We start from the raw sequence: 17,742 nt of genomic DNA on the forward strand, positions 1-17,742 counted from the left end.
TGTTAATACGATTTCAGTCATACACCGTGCAAGCTGGTGTCGCAAAACGCGTTGATATAGTAAAAACGGCGTTCATTAAACACAATATAGTGCTAAACTGGACATTACCTAGACAGAATTATCACCAAGCTGACGACGTAAACCTGCTTTACCAACATGCAAATATCCAGGCTGTTAAAATACAGAACACCGACAGGCAAGTTCATTTCGTTTTTGTTATAGACCTCATCATGATAAATTTGACTGAATAGAAATATATTGAAGGATTTTGTAGTAGGTAGTCACTAGACATGGTTTACATTCCCTGATCATGAACGCTTAGGTGTATACAATGCACACCAAACACAATTAGAAACAGTAACGTTCCATTGAAGCATCTAAGACGCACGTCGCTCTAAATCATTTTATGATTAAGCAAGACGGTCACGTGATCATGTGACGCCATATCGGTCAGTCGCAACATCAAAACACTCAAAACATCACCGGTACCATGCTTGTTCGCTTTCTTTCATCTTGGGAAATAAATCAACCATTTAATTAAAACCTGGAGTTTGGATGGTATACCCAATACAGATAATATCACATACGTCATTTCAATTTGAGATATTCCCAGCGGCAAGGTCGACAGGAATATCGACGAACATTCCAGCAGTTTAAGCGTCTGGCAGATTGGAGCGGAAGTCTGTGGCCTATCATATGTTCATTAAAACGGATTTGGGAATGTTGTTTTAGCTGTCCCGGTAAATGATTACGGCTCTGTTCGTCCAATGTGTTGAATCTCTAGTCAGATGAACACATAAATAGTTAATATATTCCAGCTTTTGGTGATAATCTTTTCCATGAAATACAGATACGTAAGTCGGTAAGTCAATGTACATTATGTACATTCAGTACAGATCTGCCCAAATGTTTTGTCAGCGCATACTGTGGAACTATTAGCTGGCATAGTGCGTCGAACCTCCGTTTTATTACATTTTATTAATTTCAGCTTCGTATGTTCCCTACGTAGTATCTTTAGCTTTAATCCGACGTAGGGCATATTGTCTCCTTAATATAACACACACACACACACACACACACACACACACACACACACACACACACACACACACACACACACACACACACACACACACACACACACACACACACACACACACACACACACACACACACACACACACACACACACATATATAAATGGACTGGTCGACTTAAATCCCCAGTCACACATGCAGTTCCGCACGTGGATGAGTCAAGCGGTTTTGTTAAGAGTTTAGTAACCACTTCCGGACTTGAAAATAGTTTATCCAATTATTTAATATTTCGTAGTATGTCTACTTAAATGGTTAGGAGGTATTTACATTTCGTGACACTCAATGTCGTAATGTCGTAATTACGATCGTTAACATGCGTATGGGCTTGTTATCACCAATCGTATCACCTGAAATATTACATAAAAGGTTCTTTTTTTTCGGTTGGATTTGTGACATATGGATATTAGATCGTATACATGTGATTTAGCGACATAGACCTTGTTCTCCAGATAACTGCAGTTAAGTTTGGTATAGTTATGTTTGATCTGTGGCACGTGGACGTAATCATACACAGAGGAAGAGGTCGAGGGGGTGGCCGGAGATCTTTTCATATGGAAATATGGAACTGATTAAAACATGTCGTTGGCAGGTTCCTGCTTATCTTCAAAGAGGCTAGGTTGGATCGGACACAACGCTCGTTGTTTACGGTTTGTTTGTTCGTGATTGTTTACAGGTCCATAAGCCTAGGTTAATAGGGTCTAGTTCTGACACTGAATACCAATGTTGGGAAATGCTACAAACTCAACAACTCAATAATATTTATTCGCAAAAAAATGGTGACGTGGTGTTTTATTTTGGAGAACGGTCGGGAAACGTATTGTTGGCACATGTTCTGTATCGACTTACCAACTACACTCTATGGTCTTCTAAGTTGTGTGAATAAGAAGGCATATATTGCCACATGTAGTCTAAGACAGGTCTGTGCGTTCGAGGTAAGCACGCACTTTTTGACCCATGTGCACCGACCACTGAAGTCTCCACAACATAAGAGAAAAATGTAACAGAAAGTTACAAAACAGTGAGCATACAGCAACACGTAATAGTACAGCAAACTGAACTCACGGAAGTAAACTACAACAATTCGTCCAACACATGACAGGAATGTGCAACAATTACTTTAACACATGACATTAATTTGAAACAAATACTTCAACTCGTGACAGTAAAGTGCAACCATTAGTTCAACACATGACAGTAAGGTGCAACGATTAGTTCAACACGTGACTCCAGTAGTGAATGGAACAGTAGACTCTAATAGTAAATGAAACACATGACTGTAGACTTCATTAGTGAATGAACGCACACAGTACACAGTAATGGTGAATGAGACGCATGACAGTAGACGACAGTAACAGTGACTGAAACAAATGACAGTACAGTGTTAGTAGAGTGTCCTGTAAATGAAACACCACATCATAGTAGCCTTGTAATAATGAATGAAACACCTGGCAGCAGACTCAAACAGTGAATGAAACACATGTCAGTAGACTAACAGAAAATGGGCGAAACAGGAAACACTAATTCCTTCGTAGAAGATACAAAAGTCTTTGGCAGGGGTACTAAGTCATACGTAGGAGACAGTAAGCCCTACATAGGAGATATTAAGTTCTACGAAGGAGATTGTATGATGAAACATATTATTAATTACCGTCATGACTACGTCACTCACTTCTATCTGTTGTTATCGTCGCCACTTCTAATAGGCTCCCCACTAGTTGATCCTGGCACTTTTAGTAAACAAATTCTTGTCAGTGCTGTCGATAATGAGAACAAAGTCCGGTTCAGCATCCTAAAAAGTTTAGGTTAGGCGTTCGATTTCCTCTCTTTCACTCTTATTTCACTTTCGAGATAGAAATTTATATGTATGCTTGTCTGAGGCTGCACAACCCCCGACACGACTGTAACCCGATTAGAGACCTCGCATATATGATGATGTCCGTATACCTTATGATAATGAAGTGTTGTATTTAGGAGCAAAGGACCTCATTTTATGTAAAAGGTGCCTAGTGATAATCATACCTGATGAAAAAGATCGTGCAATCGCCTTATGATGATCACCACCCAGGGCAAAATAATTAACCTATGTAACGCCACAGGCTCAATAATTGGCCATAACCACAGGCACTGAAGCCAGGTTAAGTGGCCGGGTTCTAATCACGTCAAAGCTATAATTTTAACAGCCAACTTGACATACGATCCAATTTAGGGGTGTAAAAATAGATCGAACTATCGATACATTGCAATAGTTTATGCTTCAATAGTATTTAACCGATTGGAAATATGAACTACTGTCAATAAATCGATAGTTACTGTGACTGTCGATGAGAAAACGTTTGTTTCCTTCGACGTAGATGCGCAGCGCAATGAGGACAATGAACCACTTTGGAGTTATCTGCCCCTGATGATATGGTGAAAATGGCGGCTGGTCTTGCTCTCGATATCATGGAAAATACCACTTTGGATTCGTTGGAGTTTGGGACCACTTTGGATTCGTTAAAGAAGACAGTACTGTCGACATGAAACTTGTTGCCTGTAGGAAATGGCGATGTATATTGTGGAACAAAGGAAACACCACAGACCTTTTCGATCACTGGCAGAGTGACATCTTTCTGACTCTGAAGAATTGCGCCCTCCACAAAAACAGAAACAAGTTCAAACGAGTCTAGATATATAGAGTGTGCAAATTAGTAAGCTATCAAGTCCAGAAAGATCAAAGAACTTTTGATGTGTAACTTGAATTATGGCAAAATTGCATTCAATATTTAGCAAATCAGTTTATTTCAATTCTCAAGTTGTTAAGTTCACATTTATGAATGTTTTTTTCAGATACGTTTAGCTGCCCACTTGACCTATATATGTGACTGTATGACCAAAGTGAATGAATCTTTTACTGCAATATTGGAGGAAAAAAACCATTGATCAAACTGTGTTCAGTTTGTAGTTTAGTGGGGTTTGTTTTTATTTTATACTTTGATTATTGTCATACACAACCACTGCAAAAGAAGCAACCTTCTGTTTTCATGTTCTGTGTTCTGAAGATTATCTATCGCTGTACAGTCTTTGACAATGTTTCTAAATTAGAATCTGATTTCGTAATGTTATTGAACCAACAATTCTCGGACTCATGCTTCGGCAGGGGATCCACGTCTAAATCGTCACAGAGCAAAATAACGATGTTTCAAGGAAATCCTTACAGAAATTGAATAAACGTATGAAAATAATCAACTGAAGTACACATAAAAGGTGTCAAACGTACATCTAAGCTGTCATCTCCATCTCAGTCAAGATGTAATGTTAGTCAAACGACATTCGCCATCTGGCACGGTAGTATACCATACTGCACGTACGGCGATTTCTTACTTGGCATAGCACATTTTTACCCCAAACTGTCTTCTAAGTCTATACGATGTCGTTCACGAGGACAGTTTTTATTGATGCAATATGACTTGCTGTCTTAGGTCGCGTGCATGAGTTTGACTAATCACGATCCTTTAAGCAGACTGTGGCAAAAAGGGGAAATTAGAAAACAACCCTGATCCAATAAAATCGCTTCGGACAAGTGCGAAAATACTTCTGGTAAAATGGTGTTATCACGGATTTTGGGAGCTTTCGAAAGATTCTCAACATTAAACTAATCTTCTCACGTGTTATTCACTCAAAGTTTTGACAACGGAGGCATTTCCTTCTCTTCCAGTATTTCCACTGTTTCGTGAAGGAGTCGAACATACATATTGTTTGAGATATCGTTTTACAACAATTTAAAAAGAGATAGTTATGAAAATATTTAGACACCTTAAGCATGGAAACAAATCGTTCGAATTATTTTGCTTGCCTCGTGATTTATCTGGGTATTACATATTTGTAACTTTCCATTTTCATTGAAATGAATGTACGTCAGTTGTAGTTGTAAATGTCAGTATTATGGTACAAATTGCCTTCGTATGTGTCAACCTTTCAAATGGTGTGAGAGGTATAGTAGCAACAATGTATTAAGTATTCTCTTGGAACTCGCTATCATGACAGGAAGGGGTTCTGTTTAACCGTAAGATAGTTTAGTAACCTAGACATTATATCACAATATCATGGTATAAAAATACAAATTAAAATGTTTCAGTGTTGGCCTTCGCGGTAATTGTCCTTGTGTCCTTGACGAAGATCCCTGCTGATTTGTCCATACTGGTCTGTAAGTAAAAAGGGGCTTTGAAACAGAAATGATGGACTTACAACAAAGTTGAACTTGATTTAACCAAGCAGCCTGACATTTGTCTGTATACTTTGTACTTTGTACATGGGTATATAATATTTTTTTTGTCTTCACCCACATGACAAAGCCTCTTCATTTACGTTTATTCCCCGATCTGAGCTGAATCATGCATGAGACAAACGATCTAAACGTATCGAGAATGTAAATTTGAGGCATTCAGCAAGGATAGATGTTCACATAAAGTTGTGTTCAGACAACCTTGACGTTGCAAAGGCAATTTTAGAGGAAACACGGTGACTGAACAATATCTGCTTCTTTCCAGTTGGTAGAGGACTTTTTGATATTTCCCGCCAGGAAAAGCCATATGGTCTAACAGAACCAGGTAAAGGGTATACTTCTGTATCATTTGACTGTAGGAATACTGATATAAAATTTATTATAAAAAGTGTACTGTCGTTGTATGTACCCCGTAATTTCTAGGACAGAGGCTTTGCAAAGGGATACTTCAGATGCACAAACATACACGCTCAAGATGGAGGATGCATACCACAACTTCAGGGACAATTTTTGCTAAGGGTTTCTACCCGTGCATAAACATACACGATCACGTCCAAGCATCAAGCTCTTTCAGTTTATATTCTTACGGCTAATAAAATGGCGTGTCAAAAGGTATGTGAAATCCCCTCTGAACCAGCAAAATATAACACAGACAAGTCTAAAATATTCAATGAGATATTGTGCAAACAATGCTCAAGTTAGAATGAATTACAATACAGATTTCTAGTACAATGCAATTGAGTCATAAGTCCAAGGCAATGGGTCACAAATATGAAAAATATATCAATTCACCAGAATCTTGGCATTTTACAGTGAACTCAGATGTACTAATGGAAGGTAGACTCTTCAGTCAGGCATGGAGTGTCAGTCTTGCATATGATGCTGTTGACAAACGGTGATAGACAGAGTCACACAACTCCGGTAATTCCGAGTGTAAGTCTGTGTGTGTCCGTCAACACAACAACTAGCCTTTATATACACTGACACAGCGTCGGACACATTCGAGCACAGTGCGACCGCATCGCCATTCACCTAGAACTTTCTCGAACAGGAAGTAAACAATGGATTACCAAGGGCTATCAAGAAGGCCTGCCGTATAAAACACAATTGCCATTGAACATGTACGATATGAAAAGTGACCCACAATTCACACACAAACTCTAAACATTGTGACCCAATGACAGCTATCACATAATCAATGATAATTGCAGAAAATACACTCTCGTAACAATACACACACGCGCAAGGAATTATACAAGCACGAATACCCACCCACCCATACACACAATCAGATTCATGCACATGCATCAGTGATGATGACCAACAGTAAGAGACTTACATGAAATGCTATGTTCCAGTTCCCTTTCAGAAGGTCGACTTTGATATTTTGTTGGAGGACTACACCAGGAAAATACAAGGTATGGAACGCGGTTAAGAGTGGACTTTAGTTAACAAGCACACTTGAATAGGTTCCTTGGGAAGGATAATCCCGATTTACCACTTCTGGCAAATTTAAAAAAATGTTACTTGTATACAGAAAGTATTAAATCACATGTGACACTGAATATGATATCTCAGTTATAAAGCTGTGGTTCTTATAACGTTTCCGTCTTAGCAGGCGTCGACTTTCATTGTAACTGTTGTCGTTCAAGTGTTTCTGCAGCCATTCCTGCTTCTGGAAATCAACGAAATTTAACGCAATTACTTTCATCAGGTGTGTTTTGTCATATATCAGCATATGCGGGGGGTTGGTAATATACTTTAAAAATACGTTAGTTTCTTTCTAATCAGATGAAGGACTGTACATCATCTCACTAAAATACAAAAGGTAACGTTCCCCTAAACACAAGCTTTCCGTCAAGATTACAATGTCTGTGTGACGCAGCACACGGATAAGCTTTGCCGGGTTACAAACGCTCACTACTGTCTAAAAGTTCAACCCCTTTGCACTTGCTGAGATTGATAAAAATAATGCATTTGTGTGGAGCTATTTGCAAACCTCAGAATGCCTAAAGCACATAATCTATTATTACCCCGCATAACCCAAGCTGCCTGTTAGGCTCTAGAAGGTTAATGTTCATATTACCTATCCTTACGGGTACCCATTTGTTGCTGGGTGGAGGTGAGACCACTTGCGTGCATACTTGTTGGGCAGGACTAGAGACCTGGAAACACTCGTGAGTGAAGCTGCCAGGCACGGTCACCCACCCAAGAACTCACCTGCTTCACCTGATTTGCGTCTTGCACTCTATGCATAAACCCACACACCACCATTTTAACGGAGGTAACACGTATGCGAGACGGGTACACAGCCCGTGTGTACCCTTGTGACATATGTATACAGTGCGTGTGCGTCCTGTGTCGCAGGCGTGTGCAACGATTGACTCACGCATATACCATGCATGCAACATGGGACCCGGTTTTAGCTGCATTTGAAGAATAGGTCAAATGAATGGTGGCATACAAAACAAAACGGAGATGTGTAAATCTTGACACAATGTTGACCCGCCTGAAGTTTTGTTGTCGAAGCGCTGATTGTACAGGCGCTCAAAAATGCGGGACACGAATGGCCTGGCCAAGTGTTTGTTGTCCTTGAACATACTTTGATTGTGGAATCAGGATACTTCGGAGACAAACCTACCGTGTTGCAAAATTCGAGGAACTATAGCAGAATTATAATGGCTCTAGATTACATGTTATACAGAACGCCTTGTATTCCATGCTCAAGTGATATCGCTCCAAGAGGTGCTATTTGTGGTAAACCTTCCGTAACAAGTAAACACTGGTTTCAGTAACAACAAATAACGTTCTGTTTATTCTTTGTATTAATTGCATGTCATCAAATGATCAGTTGGGTGAGTGAGCGAGTGAGTGAACGATAGTGTGAGTCATGTAATGTTTTACATAGCGTCGTAAAGTTTTACATAGCGTCGGAAATATTGCAGCCATGTTCCGATTAAAAGAAGGTATTCGTTTTAAGATATCTGTAAAAAGGAGAGTGTAATTTGGCAGTTTGGTATATCGCGGTTGTTGTGTTGGAATAAAACCTGTCCGATCAGAATTAAGACAGATATGTAATCAATAAATTCATTCTTATCAATTAAAGTCAGGCTATAAATCACTAACAACCAAAGTTTCACCACCTTTCTGGGGATCAAAGGGACTTACTGTTCTTTTGCTGCATAACTGATTTCCTGGCAGGATTTTCGCCAACCCTCAGTTGATCATTATATTTATGAAGTGTTAAAACAAACTTCAGTTATCACAACTTATCTAAAAGTTCAATTTCTTTTAAAAAGTCAAGAATGAAATGAATATTCACATTACTTCTTTTAGTGGCATTTTAGATGCTGGGAAGTACAAAACTGACAAACTTTATGGATAACTCTATGGTTTAACTTCATGGTACTCTAGTACCATTGTCAAGCAGGAATTCCATGACAGCTGTACAAGAATCTGTATTAAAGACGTCGCACTCTCGTAACAGAGAACTTGTTATCCATAAGGTTTGTCAGTTTTGTATTCACGAAAGTAAAGATCCGTTAAGGTAGTAGAAAGATAACGGGGATCCCATGTGAGAGCGATATATACACAGTCAAGTAAAATATGCTTCATTGTCGTTCTCTCATCACAGAGTATACAAAAGGAGGATCCCAAGCTTCCAACAAGTATTCATGTGTGTAAGGAGAATGGTCAGTTCCCCTCAATGACGTCTTCAAATGTGGACTGACAATCAAAGCATCTGAAACCGATAGTTGGTTTTATGCATGTAACTTACTGACACCTACTTGAGTATCCACTTTTTTTTCATCATGGATATAAGATCTAAGAGCTGGATTGAAACCGCTGTACTTCAGTAGCAGTGATGTCGCAGATTTGTTGAGTGCTGCTCCTTGTGTTCTCAAAGGTTAACTCCGCAATGCGTGTGCCACAGGATACACACGGGTGATTAACGAGACTCACACGCGTGTGCAACGTATTGTGTCACGGATTTGCTTATGTGTCTAAATGGAATGAATTTTAACACAGTAATGTATGACATCCGAAAATCAATGATCTAGTGATGAATGAAATCATCCTAATTTAACGTTGAACGGGAATTTAGAATAAATGACATTACTGTATTGTGACAGAACTACAAGCTTGGGGACTTTGGAAGAAAAATGTCTACAAACGATGTGAACAGATGAATGACAACCCTGGTCAGTATCTTTACCTCATGTCTGCCATATCTTGCCCCGGCGCCTTAGGGATAACAATAAGTCTTCCTTAAGCACGTATGATGACCTAGGAGCAGGTTCTGTAGTTAGATGTTTTATTGAAGGAGGACTGGGTATTCACGCCATTCCGCAGTTTTAGACAATATATTTTAGTCACTCGAAACACACTTTGCGAGTCTGGCATGACAGTTCTCTCCGGACATATATTCAAATAGAACATGGAGTAGTCTCCCCTTCTATTTTTGATATGTCAGGTATGTCCTGCTCTTGGTTTGCGAGGTCATTGCTGTGCTTTCTATGTAATCACCCTATCCTTCATTGTAACGTTAGTGACCCAGTGACCTTGCTATGAACACGAATTGGTGTCGAAGTACGTTCAACTCATAATTGTATTGCCATTCACAAGTTCTGTTGCACAGCATGTGTGCTTCCAAGTATGTTCTATCTACATCTTTGTTGTTCCCAGGAGATGCTTGTGTTGAGTCCTCCTGTCCTCGACCCCAGCCCATTACACCCGTGGATAACCTAAGAAGCGTCTTGTCCACCATGACGGAAATGAACCAAACGCAAATGAGCCTCATTCTGGGGTTATTTCCTGAACCCCCCTCTGGCAAGAGAGTCATGTTCGTTACTGGCGCTTCAAACAACCACTTTAGAGAGTCACAGAATCTGATGCGGAATCTTCACAAGAACGTCTTCCCATTCATCAGTAACTACACATTCGTGTACTATGATCTAGGACTGTTACCATGGCAACGAGAAAAGGTGACTTGATTATAAGAAATGAACTGTGACAACAAAGACACGTACCATTGCGTTAAATATTTATTTATATGTAACTGCATTCATTTCAAAACATACCTACACGGAAACCGCATGAAAACCACTCCCGTTTTGAAACTGACAATCAGTTTAATACAAACACTTGTAAATAACATATTAATTGTTGGAAAGATTTCACAGTTGACATGTGTGATCATCAATAGTTAAAGACGAATTTCAGACATTTACAAGTTAAAAGTGAGAGACAACGTGTAACATAATTATTTCTTCTTCAGAAGCGGGAATGTTGTTGAAGTTGCAGTAATATTGTAAATGGTAGTATTATATCGACACCCACCTTGCTTCCAATACTGACATTGTGATAAGCAATGTCATGCAGAATCCTATTGTCCATCAGTCAAAACAAAACTACATAACATTAATTTATTCTCAGACTGGCATAATTTCGCAACAGTGCGCATCCGTTTATTTTTTTAAAAACTGTGGCATCACTGGCTAAAGCCGGTTTGAGAATATCAGTAAGATTATCATTTGTTTTCATCATCGAAAATCAAACCTACTTCCTACTTGTGCTTGAATATTCTTTTTGAATCATGACCAAAAGGACTTTTTTACATGGCACAGATTGTATCATAACAATTCATAGCCAATATGACAATAAGCGATTTTGACAGAGTCGTCTTTGAAAAACGAAGTTGTATTTCGGAAGCAAAGCATGTGACAACAGATTGTGAAAACATAACGGTTTCAAATGTACATGAGTTCTACAGTGATCCACACTGGCTTACCTCGTATTAATTCATGGAGACACAGCCCTCTGAGTGGATGAAATTTTGTTCACTGGAGAGAATTGTGCACTGTTATCATAACGCTTGATTCAAGGTAATTAATTGTTGAAATGAGCAGCTTTAATGACGGGGTATATTCCCTAGAGCACTTGTGATCTTTACACTACAACGGTAGGATAAAGTATAAAGAGGCAACACAAATCAGGAGACATTCTGCTTCGAATACATTATTCTTTTCTAGAGAATTTGTAGAGACAACTGAATGGGTATTGTGTTTGAGCACTCAGACCATTCTGGATCCTTTAGCAAGGTGTACATGTTGAATGGCTTAACGGTTCAGTGAAATTGTGGAAGAAGTAACTGACAGGTTATCTGCTTTATCTTTAATCAGTTGTACAACTAACAGCTGTCTAATACAAGTCCTCCAGCAACTGATTTACTTCGTACAATAAACAAACAAGAACGTTATATAGATTCCATATGACATTTATTAGTTCCATCTCAACAAGACATTAGGAGTCTACCTTACTTCTTTGTGAATTGCGTTGCCCCTGTTATTCATCGTGTCTAGACACTTCACTCTGTGTATAAGATATCATCATCACCATCATCACCATCCTCATCATCAGTCAAGTCTGATACGCTGGATTAAATCTGTAGAACTTTGAAGACACATATTCATGTCTTGTGCGTGCTTCAGTATTTCTTGTGTCTTTGGACGCCAGCGCATATGAAACATACATAATGCATTCATCTCCTCAAACGTGCCTCATTTCTTTACTTTGTTTTCTATCACCAATTAGGCCTGTTTTCATTTACAGTTGCCATTTCTCATCGACAGAGTCATTATTCAACTCACATGTACATAAATACATGTCTCATACGGCATACCGATTTCTTCTGTGTATGGGCAAATCGTGTATGTCTTGAAACACGAGTCCACAGTCATCACAAGGAGGTGCTGTTGGGAGCTTCTTTAATGGTCCATGAAATAGTTAAACGTTTTTGGACACATATGCCTGTTCAAAGTCATGTTGATTGTTAGGCTTGTTGGATAACTCTTGGATAAACACAGCTTGAATGATGTTATACAGTGACTGTCATCTGTTTTAGAGTCACATAATACATTCAGCATAAGGTTTAATGTTCATTTTTTCTAGAATCTGCTTCACTAAATAGGTTTGCCCGAAAGCAGTCATTATGAATGGAAGTAGTAGCCGGCTGGATAGCACTTTCCGATGAATGCAGTTGCAGCTGGTATAGACGGGGTGTGCCTGCTGTTGCAAAGTCAGCATAGACAAATGAATAGGAAGAGGAGGAGGGCCATGAGGATGAGGATGGAAAGGAGTGCAGTGAGGCTGACGAGGCGGGCCATGAGGAGGAGGATTGTCATTGATGTTTCTGTCTCGAACTCTTAGTCTGTCCTGGGCAAAAAGCTGATACCATATGGGTCATGTTGTTGAGCGCGTGGAGCCTAAAAGAGTGCAAACCTGTCTACTAGCTGCTTCTATATTATAAAAAAAACAAAGTGGATTGCCCTTGTGTCCTTATATATATATAGAAGGTCTTTATCTGACCTTCAGCTTTCATGTCTTCACACAATTTAACAGCATATCTACCGGAATGTTTGGAAACTTACTACACACTCTTTCCATGGACTGATTAACTAAACTGGAGTTGTTAAGATTTTTCTATATGTGCCAAAACTACTCTGCTGGTTCTCTATCTAACAGCCAGGCATATTGAATGACTCCATCTCAAAGCCCAATGACAAACTCTGCACGTGTCACCTCTGATTAAGTACCCAATTCCTGCCTGGTTTATTTGACAATGACCATGCTTCATCTGCATAGATTAAGACTGAAATGAATTCGACAGGACTTGGATCTTGTTTGAGGTTCAGTCAGAGGGCGGGTACTGTCCATACACAGGTCTTGGTGTCTGCATTCATCACTCCCCAAGTCCAAATGACAACGAGGATCCTGTAACTCTGTCAATTGGTTGTTAGTAGGATCAGGAGTCTCAAGACCCAGAGTTCTCATTGCTTCTGTTTTTCCGCATTCTGCCAGAAGAGAACGCAATCTTATGGCCCCGTGTAAGCATGGTATACAACGGCTCACTAACACAGTCAAGGGAAAGTTTTGGTTTTTCAATAATTTCGGGTTTCATCAAACAAGTAAGGACTTCAAACTGTACCAGTTTGTTAATCACACCTTCTACACATTGTGTAGCTATCAGGAGGTCGGAGTGACTCTTTCTGTGAATATCACGGTAAAATCTGAGCATCTGTAAAAGAAATCATTTGAGTCAGTACCTACCTGTACAATATTCAGATACTTTAAGATATTTGAACAGAAAAGCATTACTAATTGGCTCCGAGCAACGCATTTTTTATTTCTTTGTGTACACAAAAATGCTCATTAATCGCACTAAAATATTGGTAAGCAAGAAGTAAAGTGAAACTGATAAACCTGTGTGTTTTTCTTTACTTGCCACCACAGGTGATGAAAGATTGTCGGTGTGAATTGAGGCGTTTCCCGGTGAAGCTGATGCCGACGAGACTGCAGGATCTACAGTGCTATGCGTGGAAACCTACCATCATACAGGTATTCTTTGTGCTGGGTGATATCACATGCGTGTGCTTGTTTGATGTGTTTTGACATCAGCTGATGCAACTTCGGAACCTGACAATCACCAACATTGCATGAAGGTGTATATGTTGTATGGAAAGAGCACAGCCGAGTGCAGAATGTCACATGGTCTTAATGATGCAGGGTACATAATCACATATCTGGAGTGATGATTGTCGTTGCATTTGTATCAGTTCAGCATGTTCAGGGGTGAGCCTTTATAAGTCAAGTCAAAAGGTATCATTATTTAATGTTTAAAAGGAGGAGGGAATAGAAATGTTGAAGTGTGTAAATAATGGTATACGGAATGTACTTTAACACACTGATGACGTGATTTAGACTAATTGGACAATCAAAGAAAATTAGCCACATTGGATTGAAAATACATCTGGTTGCATGAACGCTCAACTTCCGCTTGGCCACCATAATATCTGATATCAACAGAGCGGACGTGTTGGAAATGGATTAACACTAAAAAATACAGTTATTCTCATCCACATTTTAACCTCACTATCATATTTACTTCTATTAGAAGTCCAATCAAACTGAATTACAATATACAGGAGCAACAGTAAACACACACTATTTAACCAACTAGAAAGCCTTGCAAGAATGCATAGCTGTTTATACAAATTTTACAGCAAAATACTGAATAGGAACGACACGGTCCACCCCTTTCATATATGGGTTCTGTGCTGTTTCTCCGCTCTATGGCCCTGAGCAAATACACTGATGTGGATTGAGGTTCCCTGTGTGTTGTGTTCCGGTGTTGCACATGTGTACCACCAGCTGTAGTAGATTGAGGGCTAGATCATTAATATCTTTGATTAACGTTATTAGATATCAATAACACAAACATAATTCCTTCCATGAGAAACAGAACGATTTTCATGCATTTCTGACAATACAAAGATATCCATCTAATAATCCAACTGAATTTGAATACCATATACACAAGGCACTGAAGTGTACTGTGTGTAAAGTGTATCTTGAGAAATATTGATTATTTAACTGCAAGGATGAGCTGTCCATGTCTTGCACATGACCTCCACACCATTTCACGTTCGCCTCTCAAGAAGGATTTTGCAGTGTCTTTAATTTCAATTTGAAATCGGTTGTGATAGAATGGACATACAAATACTATGTTCATACGCATTCCGTTTTTAATAAGAATTAATGACAATCAATTCCATGTCTAACGTTCACATAATTTTCAAGCGTGTTTATCTCCTAGTTCTTCCGTTATTTCCAGAAGGAATATTTTGTATTATGTCTTGTTATGCTGACGCATTCAAGATGACAGATAACGCATACAATGTGTAGTTACAGTAGTATATCCAATCTTTCTAGAATGTTAATCATTGATGATTTATTCAGTTGTGTCTGGACATGAAAGTTAAGTATGGTTCGAAATAACCCACCGACACAGATCATAAACGTGCATCACTGGCAGGCTCCATAAGCAATGAAATGATGGACTTACACCGATTTTTGTGAAATCATTGAAGCATTAACGGTCAGAACTCTTAACGTTGCATTATAGGTCACCAGTTTCCATAACTTAGGAAGCACCGTTTGTGATAGTTAAATAAAATGTTTAAAAGGTTAACACGAGTAAAGGTTAACGTCCTTTTGTAAAACTGATCAGATCATTTTCGTAACACTATAAACTATCAATGCCTATGTAGTAATGTGTAGTTCATTAAAGAGATCTATATCTTCCTTAATCAAATGATGGGAAGTTTGTATACTGTCCTTCAAAAATGATCTTCTCTCTAGTTGACATGTTTTCTTCAGGGTAACCTTCCAAAGACGGACATTTTGGTATGGGTGGACACCTCTATACGGTTCTGGAACAAGACCATCCCTCAGTTGCTGGATGACACGGAGAGACGAGGCATTGTTAGATACGCTGGTAAGCTCTCGGTGGGGCAGCATACCTTGAACGTGACAATGAACTATATGAAAGAAGACGTGTGTAGTTTAGCTCATGTCAGTGAAGACCAAAGCGGCTTCCTTATGCTTCATAACGAACGATGGATCCGTGAGGCTGTCATTAAACCTTGGGTGGCATGTGCCATGAGCCCAGAGTGCATGTGTCCGCGAAAACCAGGTGAAGTCATCAGGTGTAACACTGGCATTCACAAGTACCATAAATGTCATCGCTTTGATCAATCTGCAATTAACATCATTCTCACTAAGCTGTTTCGAGATCATACAAGCAGCTTTTACTCGCCATACAGCGAGTATCCAAATGTGACAATAGAAAGAATATAGTAGGATTAACATTGCCTGAAATCATTTCATACTGTGTATGTTGAGGATACCAAGTTTAGCCTTTTCTATGACTTTGGGAGAATATTTTATAGGTCTCAAAAATGAAATGTAAAGGAAAATATTAAGTTATCATGCTCCTGCGAATTAAAGTAAACCAATAAACAGTGTCTTCTTATATATATATTAGAACCTACACCATTACGAATTGCTGTAGTTTGCTAACATCTGTAGACACCGACGGACCGCACCGGTAATAGATTCAGTACATGCAGGAGCACACCTATTTCCCTAAAACCTGACCTGATTTTCCAACACTTGCCACATGCGCCGATACCACAGAAATACTGTTCAATGTGGCATTGAACCCCAACCCCCTACTAACCCACCCGTGTATGTAAGAACACAAGCGGCACTTATGCGGAATGTATCAGCTAGCTGGCATAACTGGTCATTACTTTACTGTGAGAGTTGTGCTGGAAATTAAGTTTCATCATCTCATTGAAAAGCATTAATTCATGTAACTTCAGAGAAATAATATTGTCCTTCAAACTTCATCTCATTCATCATTGCTAGGCAGCCTAGATTGTAAACGGTGTCCTTCATTAAAGGGGAACTACACACAGAAAAATCACTGTTTTTATTATATGAACCAAAATGGAGTTTTGAATCACTATTGGGAAGCGACTTTCTCAAAATGCCGTGATCACCTGAACAACTACGCAGGATGTTTGGAAGGAAACTTTCGTTGTTTCAAGCAATATATACAGATAATAATCTAGATGATACTTTACTTTATTGCCCACCAAAGGAATTCTTTGCACAAATGTAAGACATAAAGCATGGCTAAAACAAATCAAGCGATTACCGTGAGCTCACAAATAAACAGGGTAAGGATAACCAGTGTATATTCAAAGAGACAAATGGACAAACGCATTTAAAATTGTGGCTTGATACAAGGCACAGGGGCTAGAGAAGCGAAATGACATTCACTGCGTCCATTGCGAGTCTAGAGAATGCCGGCATAATAATAACCCAGTCATATGTATTTATCAACGGGTTCTACAGCCTCTGCCACTCTGTTGACACGCATCACGGGAGTAACAACCTGACCATGATCTGATATTATCGTTTGAACCTGGCGTTGTTATAATCTCCTGTAGAGGAATAGAAGGGTATGTTCCTGCTTTGACTGTTAGCGCTATGAACATTCACGTCGTGAGTGGAGTTTGGCGCAATACAAATGCACATATTATTACACGTATGTCAACTCAAATTAAACCAAAAGCTGTGGTTCAGGAGTCCAGTCCAATATAACAGATAAAGGACTATGCAAAGAGTGAGTATTTCCAAGCAACTTAAAGAGAAGTACAACCCTTAGTAAGCTTTCTTACTTCATGCATTTTATATCAATAAAGAGATCCACAGATACAATAAAGAGATGAAAGAAAGATCATTTCAAAAGTCAAGACATTCACAAATTGAAAAATTTCAAGTAGATTTCACATCAACTTCAATAAACAGTTGGGCGAAAGATAAGCATGTTGACGATTCTGGCTACAGTCATTTGCAGAGGTACTGGGTGTGTTCATCTTTCTGATTCGTTAGACAGTTATGATCAATCTCAGGCTGCTAAAACCAATAACACATTTAATCTGATAAGAGTAAATCAGGAACTATCAATAGTCA

At 39.1% G+C, this 17,742-nt stretch overlaps 1 protein-coding gene across 1 annotated transcript; it reads left to right on the forward strand.

Annotated features, from left to right (window-relative positions):
* The first annotated feature begins 2,595 nt into the window (after positions 1-2,595).
* On the forward strand, positions 2,596-16,056 carry LOC137278971 (uncharacterized). The gene is made up of 8 exons (XM_067811465.1): positions 2,596-2,719; positions 5,212-5,280; positions 5,624-5,683; positions 6,717-6,776; positions 9,492-9,560; positions 10,045-10,343; positions 13,651-13,755; positions 15,577-16,056. Exons 1-8 carry the CDS (start codon positions 2,596-2,598, stop codon positions 16,054-16,056), a joined length of 1,266 nt encoding a protein of 421 aa, XP_067667566.1.
* Positions 16,057-17,742: the final 1,686 nt, after the last annotated feature.

The sequence above is a fragment of the Haliotis asinina genome, chromosome 3 (genome assembly GCF_037392515.1).
Source record: "Haliotis asinina isolate JCU_RB_2024 chromosome 3, JCU_Hal_asi_v2, whole genome shotgun sequence".
In the NCBI taxonomy this organism is placed as follows: domain Eukaryota; kingdom Metazoa; phylum Mollusca; class Gastropoda; order Lepetellida; family Haliotidae; genus Haliotis; species Haliotis asinina.

What these genes read in the sequence shown, in the direction of transcription:
- LOC137278971 (XM_067811465.1), top strand. Translation starts at nt 2,596, where the DNA reads ATGGGCGAAACAGGAAACACTAATTCCTTCGTAGAAGATACAAAAGTC. An exon ending in TGATTTGTCCATACTGGTCT is followed by an intron (nt 5,281 to 5,623) that starts GTAAGTAAAAAG and finishes GCTTCTTTCCAG; the next exon opens with TTGGTAGAGGACTTTTTGAT. An exon ending in ATATGGTCTAACAGAACCAG is followed by an intron (nt 5,684 to 6,716) that starts GTAAAGGGTATA and finishes GCTATGTTCCAG; the next exon opens with TTCCCTTTCAGAAGGTCGAC.